General features: G+C 39.1%; 1 protein-coding gene and 1 long non-coding RNA gene across 6 annotated transcripts in view; one reads left to right on the top strand and one right to left on the bottom strand.

Moving 5' to 3' along the window:
- The window catches only part of AGL (amylo-alpha-1, 6-glucosidase, 4-alpha-glucanotransferase), a 39,588-nt gene extending 24,090 nt beyond the window's left edge, over positions 1-15,498 (bottom strand). For 2 of the 4 annotated variants that reach the window (XM_055724438.1, XM_014287293.3), the window contains exons 1-12: positions 15,386-15,498; positions 13,751-13,900; positions 10,921-11,131; positions 9,920-10,086; positions 9,284-9,487; positions 4,545-4,726; positions 4,231-4,342; positions 3,825-3,945; positions 3,541-3,643; positions 3,358-3,455; positions 2,650-2,789; positions 41-228 (exon numbers count right to left, since the gene is read on the bottom strand). In XM_055724438.1, coding sequence (XP_055580413.1) covers positions 41-228; positions 2,650-2,789; positions 3,358-3,455; positions 3,541-3,643; positions 3,825-3,945; positions 4,231-4,342; positions 4,545-4,726; positions 9,284-9,487; positions 9,920-10,086; positions 10,921-11,131; positions 13,751-13,832 — 1,608 coding nt within the window. In that variant the 5' untranslated portion in view covers positions 13,833-13,900; positions 15,386-15,498. Of the gene's footprint in view, positions 1-40; positions 229-2,649; positions 2,790-3,357; positions 3,456-3,540; positions 3,644-3,824; positions 3,946-4,230; positions 4,343-4,544; positions 4,727-9,283; positions 9,488-9,919; positions 10,087-10,920; positions 11,132-13,750; positions 13,901-13,999; positions 14,114-14,335; positions 14,635-15,385 lie in introns of those variants that run through there. The other 2 variants (XM_055724436.1, XM_055724439.1) reach the window with 2 other exon arrangements.
- On the top strand, positions 14,784-22,310 carry LOC129737171 (uncharacterized). 2 transcript variants are annotated; one of them, XR_008734718.1, is made up of 3 exons: positions 14,784-15,284; positions 15,404-15,489; positions 20,511-22,310. It is a non-coding gene; the product is annotated as an uncharacterized LOC129737171 (long non-coding RNA). The 2 variants fall into 2 exon arrangements; XR_008734719.1 differs by having other exon boundaries at positions 20,539-22,310.
- The last annotated feature ends 1,415 nt before the right edge of the window (positions 22,311-23,725 follow it).

The raw sequence follows: 23,725 nt of genomic DNA on the forward strand, positions 1-23,725 counted from the left end.
CAGAAACTGCTTTATAATACACATGCTTAATTTTGCGTACCTCAGCTACATGAATAGGTGTTGAGTGACAGTTGTCAAGACGAACACCATGGAAATATTTGGCAGTGATTTCAGTGTATTTTTTCATATGTGCCCAGAGGTATGGACAATCTTCAGGTTTATTACCATAACGCAGTTTGACACTGTCTCCCCAACAAATAAGCTCTCTTCTCAAGTAAACATTTGAACCTGTAAGGGAAACAAATTCACTGTAGTGTGTGTGTGTATATATATATATATATAATGTGCACCAAAATGAAAATGTGGTATTTCATTCTCTGCTGCTGAAAAGCTAGAGAACACTGATGAAGAGTAAAAATTTTAACAATAATCATATCAGCTCAAGAGCTATATACCTGACACTGATGTATAATTTCAGACTACTCCAAGGAAATATTTAACTCCTCTAGTGATACTGAAATAATTCTTCAGCTTGGAATCAAATTCCTTTTAATTCTTCAAAGTAGTATAAAAACTGTACATGAGGAAAAAAAAAATAAGAAAAAAGCAGCACACAAACAAACAAAATCAGTAGTTTGGCTGTTTATACTGGCTGAATTCAAAAAAGCATCTCACTGCGTTACCATAAATAAACTGCCACAGCCACAATTTAAAATTTCATCTCCTGTTAACAGCAGACTGTGATGATGTAAGGCAAATTTCCAGGTAGGTCACTTAAATGGACAAAGTCCTTAAATAATTCTTGTGTATGAAAATATTTATCCTTCTAGCTTCATATACTATTTTTGCCTTCTTTTTGATGCAATCAATAATAATAATAAAAAAAATCTTTAAATCAGAATTCACCTGTAATATACTTACTGCATAGAATATACTGACATTTAACTGTGACAAAAACTTAAATATTCAGTCATTTCTAAAAAAAATAATATTTCTGTACTATATAAACCACATCTTTGACAACGGGAGAAGTACAATTTAAAAAACAACCCACCTACCAAACCCCCACACTATTTTCAACAAGTAATATCCGGGTATGACTGCAGAACTGTCAATAATCAGACCCCACATATGAGAAATAAAATTAGCTTTGAGCCATCTGTCTTCTGAAAGTATATTTATATTCCTCTTATTTAAACCTGATCAAGGCATGAACAGGGTCAGCACCACAGAGGATAGGTAAGACATAGCTACTCCACTGCTTTCTCTTACTCCTGGACCAGCTATACTGATGCATCACCACAGTTACTTTAGTGGCTGAACTTTGAATTAGACCAAGAAACCTGTAAAACTTGCAAAGTAATCCTGCTTTAGCAAAGAGATTGTTTTTCAACCAGAATGAAGGCTCACATTACAGACACATAAGCGATTTGACCTACACAAGGAAGTTCGCACAAGAGCATGCAGCTAGTAAGTAAAGAGCAGGAATTATAGATCACCACTGCTTCCAAGAACATTCACTTAAGCCTATCTTTTATCTTCGCTAGTGGCAACATAGCTACATGGACAGAAAAATTGGCTTTGAATATAAACCACAACTTAAGGGCCATTTACCGAACTGGCTGCATTTGTTTTGCAGTACTTCTATTTGTGCCCTTATGTATCATCTTTTCACACTGTATTCTCCGTGGAAATAACTTGTGGCATCAAAAAAAAAAAGGTGTAACACAAGTATAAAGTGCTCAAAAAGCCATACACTAATTGAGAAAGAAAATTCAGTAATGGAAGTTAGCTATGCTAACTAAAGCCAGTGACCGAAGGAAAAAAAATGAAATACAACAGTCAGCCCAGAAGAAAGGGCAATTAGCTTAAAGGCAACTGAACAAAATCATCTGTGAAACATGTATTATCTTCATTCTCGTGCAGGAAAAAAAAAAAAGTAGTAAATAAGAAGCAGTGAAAGGGCTGTGGATTATTTTGCAGAAATGAGGTGTTCACTAACTCCAGATCACTCTGGAGTATCAATCAGGTTAGCTGCTCAGCCAGACTAAAACTCTCAGATGTTTTAAATTAAAATTAAACTGGCCTTTGGTTGATTCAGTTTACAAAGTGAATGACTACTCTGAAAACAAAGGTTGTCAGCCTTGCTTTTATTGGATGTCAATGCTGTCCCCAAAAGAGTTAAAATACAATATTTTAGTGCATGGTGATTTCATACCCTCTCTTACCTTCACAAGTAATCTGCATACCTGATTTAGATTAACTGGGTCACCTCTTGACTGCCTGACTGCCACTCAGTGGGGCTTTCAAGGATCCAGTTTTTGCTCACTAATGCAGCAAAAAACTGTCCACCTATTTATTGCATTAGTTTTCTGCAACACTGTCATTGTCTTATGGAAATGCCAACAAACAGTGGCGCTAGAACAAAGTAAGCAACAAAGACAATGATAAAAGCAGGGAGACAGAATGTCCCCATTTCAGTGGCAGAAAGCTGGTTGTTTCCCTCTCAAATCTTGCAAAACTGTACCTCAAATCCCAGTTAATACAGTTGATTTTTTATGCTGAATGGGAAGTAAAAGCGCTATAAACCAAGTATCTTGAAGCTTCATAGGAATACATCTGGAGAAAAGATCAATTAAATAAAATCCTTTTTGCTTTGGCTAGACTATTCAAAAGGTTTATAAGATGATTCAAAGTTCTTTTACGAACCTGGTTCTGCAAAGTTTCTAAGAGGATCATCTCCCATAACCCAGCCATTATGAGCCATGAAATAACAAGCTTTATCTGGCTGATGTATCAAAGTTTCTTCTTCCTCCACAGTCAGCTCTTTGAATGGATAAGTGAAATACCTATGGAACAGACAGGCAATTAAAAAAAATCCACATCAGGTAACCTAAGCCGAAATGTATGGCCTTTGAAGTTAAAATATTTGTTATGAACTGCCCTGTAGATAAAACACAAGATACACAAAAAAAAAGCAGCTGCTTGACTATAAATGAATGGGAGTTTCCTATTTCGTAGCATGCCTCGAAGGAGAAAAGACAGGTGTTGCCAATATCTTAGTGTTAGCTAGTAAAACAAGATTAAAGCCCTAGCTCTTCAGATACCCGAGCGGCATAAAGTACATCAAACAAAAGGTGTAAGCTTTCCTAGTTCCACTCCTCTTCCACCTACAAGAGCAGTTTGCACTATGAAAGGCTTCACAGTTCTCTGGGTGTTGTTTTATGCTCTCTGGTAATTTATTTTTTTTTAAAGTTATCACTGTTGCTTAAAAAAGACAGTCAATTCATTAAATGGCATTTCTTTCCCATGAACAAAACATACACTTGTATCTACAAATGTATGTTTTTAATGAACTTTGAACTAAATTTCCCTGGATAGATACCAATAGTTTAAAAAAAAATTAAATATACATACCTGGTAACTAAAGGGTTTTTTCTACTGATAGGACCCAGCTTAGGACCATTGCCAGCCAGTCGTTCATAAACCACAGTCCCCACAAGACAATTGACAGCCTAGAAATAATTAAATTATGCATTAAATGTCTGCATATATTTGCAATTTAAAACAATTAATCATAACACACAGTAATTATAAGACCTGCTCTTGATGGTGATTAGTTTGTCTGTATTGTTCAGCATTCAGTTCCTCAATCCTCTTGCGAAACCAGTTACAACATTCTTCTATTGCAGCTGGTCCATTGCTTGTCGGGAGGATGTTAAAAGCAGAGAAAAATTAGCAGAATTTTTTTTTAGAACATGTAGTATACCTAACTAAAAGGAATGAAAAATTATTTTTTCCCACTTCCGAAAATAGTTTCATTTGCTACGTTTTGCAAATTTAACTTCACTTGTGATTTTAAGTTGTAATCAATAATACAATACCTGTGTGGTATGAATGTTGCCAATGCTATATTCATATCTACAGTACAGCCAAATCTTCTATAATCAGGGTCCTGAACTATTTGAAGATGTTGATTTGGATCAGATTTAGTGCTGATTTTGCCTAAGAACAAGATAGGAAAAAGTAAAAAATAGGAATTACATTTAAAAGACATACAACTTTCATAATTCTAGCATAAGCAAGATATGGGTAAAGGCTTTGAAGAGGCACAAAGTCTTCAGAGGCTTTACTAGCCCTCAAAGCATTCTTGCATGCTTAAAAATCAGCATGGTAAATTTCTCACATAGGGAGAATAGGGATTATTTGGTTTTCCAGCTTAATGTTAAGTTTACCTAGAATTAACTTGAACTATTTAAGACATGTCTCAGTAACATACTCTTCCTTTACCTTGAGTTAGAAGAGTTTTAAATTGCTGCACGGCTTTGTTAACATCCACTTGGAAAAATTCCCATAGTTTAATTTTTGGATATATATCTTCCCAAATTATTTTACGGATACACTGTAAAAATAAGAGTTACGTTAGTTAATAATGTTGATGATTAATATAATTAAGAAAAGCTAGGCACTCGTGAATTTTTCAGAAGAAATATTGGAAGTAAATCATTAAACATATCTGCGAAGTATAACACCAACTTTAGAAATACTAAAGGATTATTCAGCTATTTATAGTGTTCATTAGCTTATACTTAGTTCTTACTCACATTCAGATGATGATCATTTTCAATCAAGGGAGGGACCCCTTTAGCAGTACACTTTCCATCAGCCACCATACAGGTCAAGTGCCACAGAGCTCTATCCAAGACCCAAGCTGGCTTCAGATGTGGAGAATTTACAAGGTTATAACCACATTCTGGATGCATCCTGAGCCATTCACTGTTAGTAGCTTATTCAAGAAAGGGAGGAGGTGGGAAAAAGAAAAAAGTAAGTACACAAACATTTTCTGAAATTGTCTTAACACCAAGCAGTTAAGGTACTATGATGGCGTGTATGGTTAGTTCATATTTCACTTAAGTTTTCAATGCCAATAGAAAACCACATCTTATGCAGAAGCGTGCATTATTGATAGCCATTTGTTTTGAACAAATACAGTTGCAGAGAAACTTAATATTTACATAAAAATACGCAATAGTACCACAAATTCTAAAACTATTTAAAAAAACCCTGTATTTTCGTTGCAGAAAATGCATCAAATAATGGACATTAAATGCTCTTTGTGTGCTGAAAGCCTGACGTACATCCTACGCTAAGATTTAAGATAGCCCAAGTTGTTTATTTTTCAATATTTTTAACCCTGTCAGATGCTACACATACATAGCCAGAGTGCACATACACCACCCAAAAAATAAGTAATGAAAAACGTAATTAAATGGGCTTTTAAGAAACGATCAGCTGTGACAGTGTTGTGTATGTAATAAGAAGCAGAGCAGTGGGAAGCAATGCCACTTACACAGTAAGATGACTGAATTGTCTGGTGCATGCAAATGGCACACTAGTTCAGGTCAAACACTACACACTGTGTCTATTTCCCTAAACCTCCCCAGCAGCATCAACAAACACCAGAACATACACTGAACATCAAGAATTAACTCAAAGAAGGTAAGGAGCCTTCACTAGAAAATGAGCATAATAATTCTAACATAGACAGTAGTGTGCATGCAGAAGTATGAGTAAATATATACACAGAAAGAATAACTTTGATTTTGGAGGTATGACAAGAAAAAAATCCTCAAGAGTTAATTTCTTTCCAACCATGCTAAACGCTGCTTAACTGAAAATAATTTTCATATATTCTTTTGAATAAATCTCTGGAATTGAAAAGCTAAATGTAAAAAAAAAACCAAAAGACAAATGAAATGCATAAGAACAAAATAAATTTTTACTCAGGTTTTACAAGTTGGATTTTTAAAAAAAATTCTCACAGAACACATCTTATTAATCTATTGTTTTAGAAAAGCATAGAAAAAAGGTATTAGTACTTCACACAAGGGAAAATACTAACAATTACATTGGAAATATGAAGAAAGAGCCATTAATGTGTCTAAAATGACAGCAGAACAATTAACCCCTAATTTGCTTAGTTCAAAGAAGTTCAAACAAAAACGTCAAAAGTGGGAAAAAAGTATACTCTCTCAGTCTATAGTATGAACAGCTCTTCTGAACACCCTTCTTACATTGTACCTCAAGACCATTATGAAAATGGCAAAATTTCATGTTTATAAGGTCAGACCATTTGTGGAAATTAAGGTCTTCATGGTTTAAATGCCACCTACAAATAAGTCTACTATACTTACTTTAAAGTTACATAAAGCAATAATAAGCTCAGGCTGTTAAAGGCTGTTCTAGGCCAACCAGATCCACCCCCCCGCTTTTTTTTTTTAAACACATAAAGTCCTTCTAAAAAAAAAAAATTATTTCTCTCCAAAAAGTAAAACTAGCTTATTCTACGCATCTAGCAAGGACCATGATTTATTATTAAGTACTTTCATGAGTAAACATAATTTAAATAATATATTGTCATTTTAGAATTAATCTAAGGTGTCAGCATGCAAAAGAAAAGCCAACAAGCCTTCCACTAATTCTGCTATGGCACAGACTGATGATTTCTGATCAGAAGGTAAGCTCCAATGATTCACAAAAGAACACAAAGAAAAAAAAATTGCCTATAACATCACTTGTTATTACATTTGTTAGAGGTAGGAAGAAAATACACATAAATATAAAAATATGGATATATCAAGATGAGCAACTACAGAAAACAATTTCTAAAATTAATTACGTTTTTATTTAAGAAAATAAATTCATATTTTTTAAGGACTAATCCATTGTTATATAAATCAAACACAGACTTAATCTTCAGGAGTGATGCTTACTGCCCAACACTTCTTTTTTGTCCCCTTGCCTTTATAATGCTGAGAAAAGGTGGTGTTTGATTTAACTAGTCAAGTGCTTGGAAGTAGGATTTACTCAAGTGTTCAATTTCCATTAAACAATAGTAGCCTCTTTGAAAGATAAAGAAAATATAATTTATTTCGGCTTATTTTTATTACTTCATAGGATTTATTACAGTCACTGAAAGCTCAGAAAAGAACAACTCTCCTTTTCCTGTCTCCTAGTAAGAAGCAAATGCCAGCGAACACACACTTGAGGGCATCTGAATACCCTGAAGGAAAGAGCAGCCCAGAAAGGGCACATCTGCCAGTTACTAGCGCTTGCAGGTTTATCTATGATATTCATGCTAATATGCCGAAGTTTTATCTATATTTAACGCTAGCGCATGCATCTACTTTAAAGTCCAGCCATAGATGCTGGCTTTCATTAGAGCCCAACGGAGATGTTAACATCAAAAACTGATTCCCACTGTTCTCTACTGTGCAAGCAGTCTGTTCCCCATTCCAGCCTAAAGGCCAAACACCTTAGCTTAACCACTTAATGTTGGAAGTGAGCGTCTGACTTCACAACAGGAACAGAGGGGAAGCACTGCCATTCTTATACAGTGGTCTCATCTAGAAAGCAGAAACTTCCAACAGGTACAACCACTGTAAGCTGAGGGGTCACAGGCTATTAGAATTACCAGCATTAGAGGACTTACTGTCAGACAACTTAAGCTTTTAATGCAGACATGCTGCAGAATTAATAACGATGCACAAGTATCCATAACCTGCTCAAAATAACTGACTATACCTTTTGTGTCTTTTATATTCAAATGGCTCAATGAAACATGTTTTACAATTAAAATCACCCTACCTTGCAGGAATGAACTAGTTTAACTACTAGAAATTACTGTTCAATTAAAATACAAAAAAATAGTACAGTTAGATTTCCATCTAATCAAGATCCAGACAAAAAGAATCCCCAAATTATTTGCCTATTTTCTTATTTCAAAAGCCCCCCCCAGCATATACAACATCACTGATTACTCAAGACATTTATCAACTTCTCTTTCTGCTTATGCCAAATTTGGCATTTCACAAAATTTGGAGTCAGTTGGAAATCAAGAGGTTTTCAAAATAAACAACAAAGTGTCTGTGTGTGAATTGTGTTTTAACACCTGAAAGCAAAAAACAAAGCTGTCAGGTATACCTCGCTTAATGACATAAGTCAGGACCATGGTCACCTGACTATTTCTGTCTTGTTAGATGACACTTCTAAACATCATTTCACTGTAGTACAGATGTTTAGTCATTCATCCCAATAAAGATTACTTTGAATTCTGAACATAACCTGAAAAGCTCCTTCTACAAATGCAGCCAAATAATGTGACATTTTTCTTCTCAAGTATTTTGGAGTCTAATAATTATCTCAGAGTTAGGTATTTCTTTCCATAAAAACATTCTCCTTGGTAGCATGCAAATACACACAATAAAAAGATGACAGGATCTTAAGCATGTGTGAGAGAAACTGGACTTCCAGTTGGTAAAGTGCAAATTTTTTATCCAAAATTGGGAGAACATTTAAAAGCTTAATTCCCTTAGACACACAGCCAATAACTATGCTTAGTAACTTTTCCACAAATAGATAGTGCAAACAAGCCCCACACTGCACCGCAGACTGATTGGATAGGAGTGTTTGGCAGTGGTCAACACCACCAAAGAACTGAAGCAAATAAAGCTTTAAATTCACAGCTATCTGTGGTTAGGTGTTTTTTGGTTTTTTTAAAGCATCAGAGAACTGCAACATCAACCTACACAACCATTTGTTGTACTCCTAGTATAAGCATGCTAATTATTGTGATCTTCAGGATTACAGCATAAGATGAGAACTGCATTATAAACACAATCAAAGTAAACTCATTATCCAAATAATCAGCAAAAATACAAATGATTAGGTACTATAAGTGAAATTTCATCAGATCATACTGAAGAAAATCCACCACCCCTCAACCTATTTAGTAAATCCTTCAATGCCTTGGTGTAACTATTAAAAACCCTCCACCCCGAACACAAAGCTCTCTCCTTTTCCTCATTTCCTCACAGACTAGCTTGTAACATTTCCTCCACTGCTTAATCCTAGCCTCTTGTCCCTATTCTGTTTGTTGTCTGTATGTTAGGTCCAAATTAGTTTCTTTTAAACTACAAGTACTCAGTTTCTGTTCAACAAAATTCATAATGCAGATTCCATTCATTTATGTGGGAGCTGCATATCGCAGATCATAAAAATAAGTGCATTATTAAACACGCACATGCACAGTTCATTAGTTCGCTCTAAGGGCTCTATCCACTCCTTTCAGTAACAATACTAAATTTTCACATCTATTATGGAGACATATCAGTTACAATCATAAAGAGTTATCGTGCATTTGAGACTTTCAAAGGCAGAGACAACTAAGATGCTTAAAACCAGTACTAAAAGATTGGTTCAAGGGGGAAAGTTAAGGCAAATAATGAAATATAATTATAGGACCAATGTGGTTATTAACACACACACACAAAAAAAATCATACCAGTATGATTGTAGACCACATCTGTGATGCAAAGCATATTCCATTCATTTTTCAGTTTTTCCACAAGAGCTCCTATATCGCTCCAAGTGCACTTTTTGTTAGGGCTTGAAAATTCAGGATTTACTTCTAATTGATCAGCCAGTGAATAACATGATCTAGACAGTCCAAGCTTCTGCAGTGGTGTAAAATGAATCATGTTGTAACCTATATAATAAGAAACCATTTATTTAACAAGAAAAACAAATTTCAGTTAACTGAAAGAAGCTTAACAAGTTGCAATTATAACATGTACTTAAAGCTAGTGTGTGGGATAACTAGTGTAAATTAATGTGAATCTTCTCCTTGACATTCTACATAACACAAACTTCAAAAACCACCCTGTCAGTTCTACAGCCTTCCAAGTCTACCTGAAATCAAAACACAAGTGGCTTCCCATATTAGGAAATCCCTGACTTCTTGCACCTCTGCAAATATTTTAATCATTTGACTGACTTAATCTGTTAATTAAATTGAATCTAGTGGAAAATATTTAGTCTACAAACTAAAGAACAAATGAGCTGTCCACTCTTCAGTGTAACTTTGGGTTTTGATCATAAGACAAAACCAGATATCCTTTAATACATGTATTGGCATTACCTGTTTCTTTTGCAACTTTAAGCCTATCTTCCCATTCATGAAATGGTCCAAGACACTTAGCGAGGAACGTCTGGAGTGTAACACAATCCAAAGGTAACACATGATTATCAGCTCCGACATGTAAAATAGGATCCACAACTATGTAACCTCCACCACTTTTTTCATTTCTAGGAAAAATTGATTTTCATTAGTAAATACCCATTGTACCAATTCAGTTTCAGAAAGCTCAATAAGCTCAGCTATTTCAAAAACACAGTAGCACAGTATAGTGGTTGGGGGTAGGTGGAGGAACAGGACTGCAGTTTACAAGAATACAGTTGGGTTAGAAAGCTTTACACTCTCTGCAATAGTAAGATACCTTTCTTATTTTCTGAGACAGGGTACAGGTTCTCCCTTTTAGGATATGGACAGAAACAACGCAAGCATGACTGTCCATCTTTCATACAAATACCTCCATTTGGAGCACCATCCTCGGGAAGAGTCCCGAGCTAAATGCCCTTTTAAGCTCGAGGGAATTTATCAACCCATCTTCCAGGCACTCAGAATACCAGACTACAATCATTACAGATATTGGCATTCTCGTTTGCACTTCCCCTGTTGAAACAAAGGAGGAAGTGAAGAATGTGAAGTAAACAATGCCAGAACCTCTGTGCTAGAAATACAGAAAACAACCTTCAAAGTCAATGAAGAAAGCACAAATTAATCATTCAGATACTCAGAACACTGATGACTTCAAATCTTGTAAAAATGGCTTGCCTCGCCAACATTCACAGAAAACTGATCAGCTTTATTCTGTATATTCTCCCTAGTATCTTTACATCAGAAAGTACCAAACAACCACCACAGCTACTGTCTTTCATTAGCAGATTCAGATAGGCCCCATGGTTGCAATTTGAAAAATTAATGGAAAAAACGTTTTTATTCTTAACAGTGATTTCTTCAGGTTAAAATGTAGACCAAGGGAGCAGACAGCATTTGCTGCAGGATAGAATTTCACTTACCCAAGACTGAAATAGTACTGGTATGACCCAGAAATCTGGAGATCCAGTTTGCAGTATTTGTCAGAGTCATCTTCTTTTCCTGTAGGATTGTGCCACGATAGTGTCCTGAACTTGTGGCGATCAAATACTTCTCCAGAAGCTGGATAATTTGTGTACACAGTAACAGGCTTGCCTTGAAGAGTCGGGCCCAATCGGAACTGTAGTTCAAAACCTCAAGAAAAAAAGATAAAAGTCACTTTATCAGGAGGACTAGATATTTCTGTTCTGCAATTACAAATAATAGTTTGATATTACATTAAGAAGAAAGCGCGCCAACACATCTGCCAATAATTTCGGCAGAATGGTATATTTCTACTGCATCATCTCTCCCTACCTTCCTAACATTGTTCTTTGCAGACTTTACATATAGTCCTTTTCCTTTGCTTATATGGCACTATTCATCTCCTTTCCAATTTGTTCCTCTTTGCTATATAAAAAGTATTAAAACCAAAATACAGCAAAACAACATGATCATCAAATCACATACAATTTTATACAGATTTTGGACTACGTTACATCAAGTATCAAGGTTTATCAAGTCTATATATAAAGTTGACCCATGAAAACATCTGAAAAAATTTTGGAATGCATTTTGAAACAGAAAATATTTCAAATTCCTTCATTCTCTATTGACAGTTCACTAAGTAACACTAAACCCCTTATGCTTTTAACTGTAAAATGATATATACTTGCATGCAATCTACAATGTACAAACAAATTGTTACACTTTCAGAGAACGGCAGCCAACCAAAGGGCATTTTGTGTATGTGCCGCAGGTGAAACACACACACACAAAGCACAGTATTTAGGTTTAAGATACCCATGATAATGAGAACAAAATTAAGTTAAAATATTAGGACCTAAAACCATACTGTACTTTGTTCAGTTAGACATGAAAAATTCCATTTAGTCAAGAGGTTTCAGAATAGGTTTCCACTTGCAGGTATGAGGGACACCATCACATGCATGGCTAATTACAGGGTCCTTTCAAATGACTTAAACAGGTATAAGTGTTGCACAATAACTTTTACTAAATTACATGGCAGTCATTACTACAGTAGTTAACTGTAGTAAAACACCTACTAGCCCTAGCAGTCTACAAAACAGGGAGTAAAAGAAAGCTGAGTATTTGTAAAAAGCAAGTCATTAGTACACAGATAATGAATTACAAAGAATAAAACACACCCTGAACAAAGTTCCAGTATCTTAAGTAGAAAAAACCCCACTTGCTTATTACATACAATCACAGGGACTCTAATGCCAGACAGTCTGAATACATTTAAATGTATGTATCACCAAGCTCACAGTTTCACTTACTAACATAATCACCACTGCAACAAAACCAACCAGATAAAGCAGTGGGTTTAGGATCTGAATGTCTGTCAAGTAAAATGAAGATAATTTGACTGCAAATGCGAACACCACAGCAAACCCCAAGAACAACACCACCACCGTCACCACCACCACCCAAAGAAACCACCCCACCCCACTTCAAAACAGACAAGAAAAAACCCCACCACACACACATACAAAAAAAAAAAACCCACACCAAAAAAACCCCAGCACCACGCTGGAAGTTTAAATGCACTCTCCCTAGTACTCTCCTGACATTTTATTACAGGGATTACTAAAATTAGAGCACAGGGATATATGCCACTGCTATTTTATTTCCTGTAACAGTTACACTGACATCAGGAATGCAGTGCTCAAAATTAGCTATGCCCTCTCAGAGACCGCTACCAGCGGAGGCACTTTGAATGTTTGATAGCCATGCGCTTCTGTGTGACTCCTTCCAACAGAATTTACAGGACTGGAAGGACGAATTAACAACAGAGGTTTTGGTCAACTCTGCACTTCCTCACTACTAAGATTTTCTTAGATTAGACTGAAAATTTTGAAGTCAGCATAGTTGAATTCTTATTCTTGAGAACCAAGATCTTGCTCTTCTACCAAACCACTTTGATATCAGGTTCCTAGATCAGTAACAAAATAATAAACCACACAAAATTTCATAAGTAATAAATTTTTTTTGCATCATTAAAAACTGTTTCTATAGACAGTGGCTGCAGTTGTATAGTCTGAATTTGCTGACCAGCATAATAATGGGGTGTTTTTTTGTCTTGGTTGTTGTTTGGTTTTTTTTTTTTAAATAGACTTACGAACACTTTCAGAGAAACAATATCAAGTTCTCACAAGTACACAGCCACAATACTAACACAGCACTGCTATAAGAAATCCAACAGGCAAGATAAGATTTGGGAAGAGCTAGAGCCCATATTCTGAAATATTACCTCAGACTTTGCAAAATGTTAGTATTACCGATGCATTTCAAAACCGTAATATTAAAGATGGGGTGCTGCATAACACATTGCAGATAAATACTAGAGAGCTGGATTTATGAGGACTTTTTCAGGTCCCTGAAGTACATGTTATAGAAGGAGAGGCCCTGTCCTGCAGGGCCTGTCTAAAAAATGCTTTCACTTCATTCCCGTGAAGATTGACGGGTCCTAGTCAATCCGCTCTTCATTTCTGAAGAGTTTTAGGAGTCAGACCGAACCGTGACTGCAGCCCACAGAGCTCTGCAGTGGGAGCAAGCATGTAAGAAATTGTTTCGTATTAAAACAAGGGAGAAAAAAACCCATCCCAAAACACCACCAAAACACCCCCGCAGGCTGAGCTCCCCTTCCACTGCTGCCCGAAGAAGGTGACCGGCTCCCGGCCATTTCCCTCAGCCGGCCCCGAGGCTCCCTGCGGGGAGGGGGAGGCCGCAGCCCGCCGCCCCCCCTCCTACCTTGCTCCAGCCTGAAGAGGGTCTTATCCAGCTTCTCCATCTCACTGAGGTGCAGCAGCCGCGTCTCCTTACCGCTCGGCATGGCTGCGGCCGTCTGCCCGGCACTCCGCCCGCGCCAAGAGACTCACTTCGGGGAGGGAGAAGCGAGCCCTGCCGTGAGGGAACACAGACAAAAACCCACCGGTCAGCGGCGACCCCCGGGCGGGCGGCGGCCGTCTGGAAACGCCTCACGCCGCTGCTCTTGCTTACATGTTCCCCAGCCCCAGAGCAGCGAGGAGACGAGGCGCCGCAGGGCGGAGAGGAGGAGCAGGAGGGTACGAGGGAGCTGTCAGGAGACACCCAGCCCTCCCCCGGCCGGGGACCGCCGCCGGCAGCGCCCCGGAGCCGCTCCCCGTCCCACAGCGCAGCCCGGCCCGCAGCCAGCGCCGCGGAGGTGCCCCCGGCCCGAGCCGCCCCCGGGGGGCGGGGGGGAGCCTGACACCTGACACTCGCCCCGGCGTTGCCGGGAGCCGGCGCCAGGCCCCCTGTCACCGCCCTGCCGCTGCGGGAAGCGGCGGCCGCCGCAGCCGCTCCCCCCATACTCACGAGCGGGCCCGGAGAGCGACGGAGGCGCAGCTCCCCGCTGAGGGCGACGGCTGCCGAGGCCGAGCGGAGCCGGGGCGGGGGCTGGCGCAGCCCGTCCGCCCTCGCCTACTGCAGCAGCCCCGGGCCGGCCGGGCGGGCAGTCACTCACGCACTCGCCAGCAGCCGCGTCAAACTCGGCAGGACCGCTTTTTCCTCCCGTTCTCTTGCTTTTTTTGAAACAAATTTTATTGGTTCCGCCACGGCCGCGCACGGAGACGGGCGGCGCCGGCGCAGCTCCCGCGAGAGCGCAGGGCCCGGCCGGGCCAGGGAGGGCCGGGCAGGGCCAGTCATGGCATGCCCCGCCCCACCCCGCCTCGCCCCGCCCCGCCGGGCAGGGCCTGCCCCGCCCCGCCCCGCCCCGGCCAGTCCTGCCCCGCCCCGGGGAGCGCGCCCCGAGGGGAGAGGTTACCGCCGAAGCGACCCCCCTCTCAAGCGGTCACGCGGCTGCGAGAGGGCTGAGGTCTCCGTGAGTGCGGGCCCCGGCGCACCCCGGGGCTTTCAGGGAGCGCAGCCTGGCGGTACCCGGTCTCCTGTCCCTGCCCGCACAGCTATAGCCCCCGCAAGTGCCTCTCACACGGCTTGTGCGTGCGGGCACGAGAGGACTCCCACCGAGAGGGCTCAGATACCTGACACTAAAGCTCCGTGTGACTTAACAGGCATTTCGCTGAGGAAAACGTGACTTTTAAAGGCTGCCAAAAGCAGCCCGGGGCCCCCCTGCGGGCCCGGCCGCGATGGACACGCCGCCGCGCGGGCTCCCCTCAGCGTTCCCGCCGCGGCGCGCGGCAGCCGCCAGCCGCCTCCTTCCCGATAGGCGCCGCTGCACAAAAACATGATGTCAGCGGGGGTTTCGGCGCTATATATAGCCTGTGGGCAAGACCACAAACTCCGGGGATCTGTCTTTGACCAAGAGGTAAGGTGGTTTAAAAAAAACAACTAAACAAGCCAACAAAACCAAACGACCCTTGCTTTGAAGCATAGTGTCACCCGAACTGCTGCCACCACAGCCCTCACCGTTGCTTTATATTGCAGAATATTGGGACAATTGCTCCAGGCTGCTCACCACCGAAGTCATTAACTGCACCCCACTGTAAAGGTCAGCCTTGCAGCTCCGGAAGGTCAGTCTATTTTTATTGCCGATAACTATGTTAAAAACAACCAAACAAACAAGTGCTTCTCAATTTACAGTCACTGTTACACTATTCATTTTTTAAAATTATTTTTAAAGGTGGTATATTTTGTGGAATTGGGAGGAGTCTGCAAAACAATTTAGACTTAACCGTTTACTGCCAGTCATCCCATGCCTGCCTTTCTAACTGTGTCTTGCTGTGATGTGTTCATCCAACTACGATGCGTTTAGGGGCAGCCCAAAGGTCTTGATATTCATAGAAACACTTCCACCCATTTCAAACTGAGTTATCTTGTGGTAGCTAATCTTTTTCTTTCTCCCTTCATGTGCTCCTCGCTCTGAACGTTCTAAGAAATGTTTGTTCCTCATTACAGTTCACATTTTTTAGTATTGTTGAGAAAGGTTTTCATGTTGGTGTAAGTGAATATGTTGAACTTCTGTGCTCCCTGACAATATTAGGGTTCCTGGACAGACTGACAGAAAATTCCTAGTAAAAGCCCCCCTGTGCGTTTGTTCAGTTCCTTTAACACTCATCTCAGTGAGACTCATTCAGATATGATGCAAACATGATACTATCAATCTGGATTATTTTACATGGATGTTTCCTGGGGGCCCAACAGGATTCTCCCATCTTCCTTGTCTTTCCTAGCCCACTTATTCCTTAGCTTGGCTTACGTACTTTGTATACAGGGCAGACTTGCACCTAGCAGAAGCCTGGCTTTCCTGGTATGCTGGCTGTTTTCTTTGAATTGGATGGGGCCTGGTAAAGAAGATACAACATAAGAATGTGAAATACAAAAAGGTCCAAAAGGTATGGACGTGGTAGAAATAAAACCAACAGACATGTAATTGAAAGAGGTCCAGACCATCTCTTTGCTATGGTCCTCAGCCGGTTTCAGTATTCTGAAGTGACTGCAGTTGGTCTGCCACAGAGCCTTGCACAGGTGCTTCTTCTTCCAGGCTTGCTATTGTTCTGTCACCTACTGCAAATGGGGTGCTGCTTATGCAGTGAACGGCTCTGGGAGAAGAAGAGCAAATAACACTTATGTAGCCAAGTCCTCTGCATAAATAGTTACCCTAAAGTGCATGCTGAGTACCTGGTGAAAAGCAAGAAAACCCCGAAAGGGTATTACTGAAGGCAATTTCACCACTGCTCCTAAGTTTCGAAATGTGGCCCGTTTGTATTCCCAACTTAATAAGGAAACTCACCCAGCTCTAATTACTAGCTTTACATTGCTGCATTTCCACTATACTATGCATTTAGATGTGTTTTGAAATGTATCCAAGTTTATGAAAAAGGAGTTTTAAATTTCTCAAGACAAAAATCATTTGGAAACCAAACCAGCATACAGCCTCCTGACTCTGAATCCCGAAGCAGTTATTTTGACCAGCATTTGTGACTGTAGTTAAAACAGATGTCAACAGTCTAAATGAAGGGCTTGATCCACTGCACAGTAAAAAAGTTCCCTAAGTACTATTAAATCAATAATTAGAACAATATCATTGCATTGGCCTTCAATTCAATATGAAAAAAATTACTGTTACAAAGCTACTGACGAATACAGCAGTTCCCTTGATAAAGTTTAATCAGGAAGGCAGAGCAAACTGCTGTAATCCTTTCTCCATCATCATCACCTCTTATGCTGCCACATCCCTTGCAGACTTTGGGCCTGTGTTAATTTAGCAGAAGTAAATTGAGCAGGCTCTCTGTATATGGGAACCACACCAGCAAAACATCAGTGCACAAGTGCATAGACAGGCAATTAAAAAAATTTAAAAAAATTCCACATAAGGTAACCTAAGCTGAAATTCATTATCTTTGAAATTAAAGTATCTGCTCTGAACAGTCCTTTTACGCACACCTTCCTCTTACTCTCTCCCTTCTTGCTTTCTGTTTTGCAACAGTATTACAGAATGCTTATCCTAGTAGTGGCCTCAATAAACTTTGGGGAGCCCGTTCACTAGGTGTCAGATCACACTCATGTCATATTGCTTATGCCTGTTTTAAAGGTTATGACTGTGAAGTGTGGGAACTTGCAGTACTTACGTGACTACTTTTTTTCTATTTTTTTTTTAATAACAGAACAACAGCTCCCAATAGCAACAGAAAAAGCCAACTAGCACAGACAGAACTTAACTGAGTATCTAGCTAAAATTAAAAGCACATTCCTTTGGCCTGTATGTAGATTGAGACTTCATAAAATTTAAAGCAATAGCACAGTTATTCTCAATGGCCCACACTCATGACCTGTAAATTCATGAATTGTTGAATCTTCTGTCTAGCTGTTGTCTTTTTATGGGGAGATCTCATCCAGAAATGCAAACCTGATTTTGAAAGAAAGCACCTTTTCGTTAAAACTGTATCTCTGCAACCTGATCAGACTGCAGCCTTTTCTGTAAGTTAGATCTTTGCTATGCAGTGGCTGAAAACAAGCGATATCCTTAGACACGTTATGTGCCCAGCAGGAATTTTCATATGGCCTTGGACATTAGAATCTAGTATTGAGACAAAATATCAGTCAGAACATTGAAGTAATCACCTGTAGCCTATTTTTTTACAATCCCTTCTAAACAGCTAAACAGATTGCAGTAGCCAGATAGGCAGTGAGTAAATAGTAGGCTGGAATAAAAATGTCTAAGCAAGAAATCCAGTAAGATGGAGAGGCTAGGACACTAGCCTATGCGGTGTCCTTACTGAACTTGTAGATGCCCTTTCCTCTAGTTACTTGGCAGTGTTGCTTTGACCTTTCAAAGATGAACCTGATGTCATTGTGAATTTTTGGATTGCAGGAACATTTTTTGTTTGTTTTTAATCCCAGCTCAGCCATTCTTTTACTGTGTGGCCTCAAACAATCAATGCTCTCTGCTTTAACTTCTGTGTAAAGTTAGGGTGCTATTAATTTTTAATAGAAAATTGTAAAATTCAATGCATTTATCTTTAAAGAGGTCCAAATAAAATTTTGTTGTAGTTAAATATAGCTTTTCACAGACTTGCTTAAGATGCATTTGACTGTGCTTTAGATAACAGCATCACATTAATTTGATATTAATAATCTTATGCAAATGTGGTGACTTGACAAATAAAATTTTAAACTTAAGTGTCTGAATGGTATTCTTGTACATTTTAACTTGTTTAAGTGCAAAATAAATTCACTTGTACTGGGCCAGTTTTTGTTTCCCAAGAGAACATATTACATCAGTTTGCTGAATCACTACCAGCACTTTTATTTTCCTGTAAATTGTTCCATATAACACTAGTGAGATATACTAAGATTTAAGACTTCAGATCATCTGTTCCTAAAGGAACTGTAGTAATGTTTTATTAAGCAGATCTGCTCTTTCGTTTTATATTTCCTCCTCAAAAATAAATATTTTTAAAGTGTCTTTTATACACTCTATTTTCTTTATGATGCTCCTTCCTATTGTATCAAACTATAGTGAGAATACCATGGATATTTTCCTGGTCCATTAAAATAATAATCCTTAAATCTTATCTAGCCAGCTTTTTATGCTTTAATGATAAATAATTGATTGCACTTGTGTCTGTTGTATAAAACTGGCATCTGATTTCTCAGCGAAGAAATAACTACATACTAGTCTCACATAACATGAGGTTATTGAAAGCTAATGCTGAGGTCTGTGGGCCTGCTTTGTAATCTTTCAGCACAGAGAGAATTCAAGCCTTAGCAATTTAAACAGTCTACCATGCTGTGATACGTTGCAGAAGGAAAATATTTTACCAAATGTATGACTACAGCAAGCATTTGTTTTAAAATATAATTTTCATGTCTTCCTAATCTTCATGCTTTGCAACAAATTCCTGATTTCTCATTGCCAAATCCCTTTCAGTCTCGGGCCTCTTTTCAGTCATTTTTTGCATGCTACCACTAAGTTAAATATGAGCAGGAAGAGTAGGGAAGGTGGTGCAAAAGTGGTTCACACCAGAATGCTACAAAGCTAAAATTCAGACTAACAAATCTTCTTTTGCTATATAGCAATCAGTGCACCTAATTCAGCATTTACAGTTGACCCATCACCAAATGCTGCTACCAGAAATTCAAAGTCCTTACTAAATGTTGGTCTTATTGATGTTGTCAGATCTTTTGGTTAGCCATGAATTCCAGTTTAGGATCGCTCATCAGAAGTAGCTTGCCCATAACTGGGCAGTGGCTCCTACATGAACTGACAGGAGCTAGGAATTACTGCTCTATGTTGGGACAAACTGCTGCTGCTGTTGCCCAGCTTTTTAGAGTGTCTTACCTCTGTGCAAACCACTGGTTCTCCATTCCAACTGGATTCTTGTTGGTGAAGGAATCGCTGTCTCATACAGTAGTGCAGTATTGATATTTTGCCTCAGAGTATGTCAGTGATGTGTTTGTTGGGTCACTGCAAGTGCTGTGCAGCAGGTTCCTCCAAAGTCCTCAAACTATGGCCCATGGGCCGGATACACCCCCAGGGTCCTCAATCTGGCCCCTGGTATTTACAGAGCTCCCCCCCCCCCCCCCTCCCCCGGGGGCTGGGGGAGGAAACCACGCAGCTGCAGATGACTGCCTGCCACTTCATCCGCGCGCCAGGCCCCTGTTCAAAAAGTTTGAGGACCCCTGCTCCAAAGTCTGGAACTTCATTGGAGGTACCAGCTTGCACAGAGACTATGTGCTCCTGGCTGTGCAGGGGGCAGCTTTCCACAGCATCTCTGGACCGCATCACTTTACACCTCACTTGATATTCCCCTGTGCTCATCAGATGAAGATTGCTGCTTACAGGACTTGAAAGCTGGTATGAAACAATCTTCTGTCTCTTACTCTTCTCACAACTTTCCTGTGTTGGATATGCTTTTTACCAGTCTGACCAGTTTATTAGCTTTTAAAAGTCTCTGCATGCATTTAGGTGAGACTTGCTAAAGAACTAAAATCCCTGTAAGCATTCCTATGGACCATACTCAAATCACCACATGGTTCCCCCACAGAGGTACTGGGCATGTACTGACTAGCATGTTGTTACATCTAACAGCGTTGTGCATCCTGCATCACCCTTACAGAATGATTGCAACCACAAAACCTACAGACATAGCAGGTCTGAACAAAGAATGCATTTATAAGCCATGAAGGAGACAAACTGAGAGCTGCTGAGAAGGTGAAAAACTGGAAGGGGATTGTCTGTGAAAGGACCTCTTGAGGTGAGATCAAAAAGAGTGGTAAAATTAGATCCTAGTCTGAATGAAAGAAAAGAGGGAAAAAAGGCTGTAGGGCAGAGTGAAATTGAGATTGGCTGGCAAAGAAAACTGATTGGTATGTGGAAGAGCATTGTACTAGATTTCAATTGATCTTGTAGTTTCGCATTACAGATTGTGTTGTCAGGTCTAAAGAGGCTTAAACTGAAGCACTTACAGATCAATGCTTTTGCCAGCAAGCTCTTTGCTCCCTGTAAAACAGAATAATAGGATCTCATCACACCTTGCTGATATAATAAAATTAATAATTTTAAAAAGCAGTGCAAAAATGGTGAAACATAGAAAACTCAGTAAGTCAATAATTCAGTAGTTTCATCAGATAAAACTTAAGTAGTGTGCATCAGATAAAGTGATGGCCCACATCCCTTGAAGCGGGTAAAATGATTTTACTGCAGCCCTTTATCCATTGATTTAATTGTGCTGTGTGCTGAATTAAGCGGAAACTCTTTCAGAGAAGTGGTAAGTTATGATTGCATCATAGCAACTATACAGACCTGGCTCAAACTGCTATCAGGGAAGCAAACTTAATTCTTTCATTTCAGATAAGCAAGGAACTATTTTTTCGAAAAAATCCTCTTCAAATCGAAGTCGATGCACGTTTTGGTAGAAAGTTATTGTGTCCGTGCTTCAGCTGTTGATGTGTCAGAATAGAGATATAAAAGGAAAGTAGGTTTCCGTGTGGTCCAGAATGGAAAACCTTATTTTACTTAGCAGCTAATGCCCCCAGGTGGCTAGTTAGTGTATTTGACTGAAAGCCATAAAATGCGCTTTTGTTTTACCTCTAGGGAAATACCTGTTTTCGTGTAAACACATTTCCAAGCGTGAATTTTTATGTGTGACTTAAAAAAAATATAAAAAACTAGTATAAGTAGAAAGGGCTGATTCGTAGAGAGGAATAAAGACCGAAGAGAAGCATACCTAAAAAGAATATTTCTGGAGGTCAGTGGAATACATTTATCTAATTTGTAGGTTAACAGTAAGTCAATTGTTAAAATAGATAAGTATGAAACAGTGCCAAAGCTCAAGGAAAAAGAATGAATTAATTATGGAGGAAAAATAGTTATCCTACATTGTGACTTTTATCATGATTTATCTACTTTTGGATGGTAAGGAGTGTTTCAGTGACTCCACACTCCTGGGGGGGAAAAAAGCATATGCAAATTGTTTTGATAGGAAAAATTTTTACAATCTGATAGGCGTGCAGCCTTTTTGCACATCATTTGAACTCAAGCAGTGTTTTACAGTGATGATCTTGCCAGTAGCACAGAGAAACCATTTGCCTAGTGCACACATATGAAACTTGAGCAGGGAGTGACCTTCTAAAATACCACAGTTTTGCTGTATAGTTAGATTAATACCTAAGAAAACTGATTAGAAGGAGCCATGTAATAACACAGGTTCTCTTCAGACCTAGCTTCAATGGCTTATTGTTTTCAATATTACTTTGGGCTTAAAAAATGACACAGCTATCAGTATATGCCTTAGACTGCACAATATTTAATTTTCAAAATTATATGTATTTCACTTGTTTCCTCTGTTCTTAAGCAACAGAAATTCCCCTTTATATTCTCACCATGAAGTCTCCTTTATGAAATTGCTGTTGCTTTCAGAATTACAAGCTTTCAGTTACTTCCTTGAGGTCCTGTAACAAACTATGCCAAAAAAAAGTCATCAGCTTCTTTTCATATTAGATGTTATGTTGTTCATTTGCCACTTAAAGTCATTGTCTTTGACACAGTTCAGTAGTAGATTACACGCCTTTATCTCTTCAGGCTTGCAGGAAGATTAAAACACCAGCCTGCAGCCCTCTATGTCCCTAACTGATCATATGGTTAAGCTAAAAACTTGTGCATTGCAGTAAATACAGAATTATTATGAACACACTAATAGTACTATAATTGGAGTACACTTTACAAAGAAGATGCATCTGCAGACTTTTTATAGTTCATATATCCTAATGCATTTTTTACATATTTGATATAAACACTTAACAAATTAGCATACAGTACTCTCACATAGAAGTATTTTCATTAAGGCTGTGGAACTGTTGATTATGATTTTGTCTTTCAAGGAGACTAGTATGTTTGAAAAGAGTCCTTCCAGACATGACTGTCTATGCTGAAAGAGTACTTGCACTCAAAGAGTTTTTTCCTGGTTTTCTTGGTGTTTTCCTCGTTTTCTTGCTTTGTAGCTCTCTGGCAATAACTAACACTGTCTGAAATATGAGAAGCTATAAAATGAGAAGTAAAATAGTATTCCCTCCCTTACCCACTTTGCCGTTCACAGATAAGTGATTTTTTTTTTTTCTTAAACTCCAATTACAGTTTCCAACAGAATTGTAGCTTGCATTTTCATCCCTCCTTGTGGGTTTTAATGAGGAAATTACTTCCATATATTATATTTATAACAATGCTTCAGAAGTATACACCCCATTCTGTCAATAAGCCAAGACCCTAAAATAAGATCTTAAAAATACTTAGATGTTAATTCCACTATAATCTTTATAAGTTATGAACCTAAATATTGTCAAGTATATTGGTTGCCGTAGTCACCAGAGTTTTCATACTGTGAATGTATTTGTTAGTATTTGTCATACTAATAATGTATCTTCAAGGAAGGCTGGTTTTAATCAGCATAAATTAATTAGAAATACACAAGCACTTAATGAAGTATGTACGTACTTGGGCTTACATTTTTAATAAACTCTTTAATATTTTGGGGGCTCCATGAATGGCTATTGTAAACTGAAAATATTTTCCCCCCAGCTAGGGGGAAATATCCATATTTAATTTTACACTATTGATTACATGTTATGTTTCTTCAGTGGCTGTGTACTTAGTGAGATCTCTGCTTCCCCATGACTTCCATGAGCAAGATAATACAAGCGTAACAGTGAAATAATTTGTCTTATTAGGCAAAATAGTTCATTATTGTTTTTCTCATTAAACATATCTTATGATATGCTATTACAGAGTACCTCTAAGGTTAATGCTGC

The sequence above is a fragment of the Falco cherrug genome, chromosome 12 (assembly GCF_023634085.1).
Source record: "Falco cherrug isolate bFalChe1 chromosome 12, bFalChe1.pri, whole genome shotgun sequence".
NCBI classification, from domain to species: Eukaryota; Metazoa; Chordata; class Aves; order Falconiformes; family Falconidae; genus Falco; species Falco cherrug.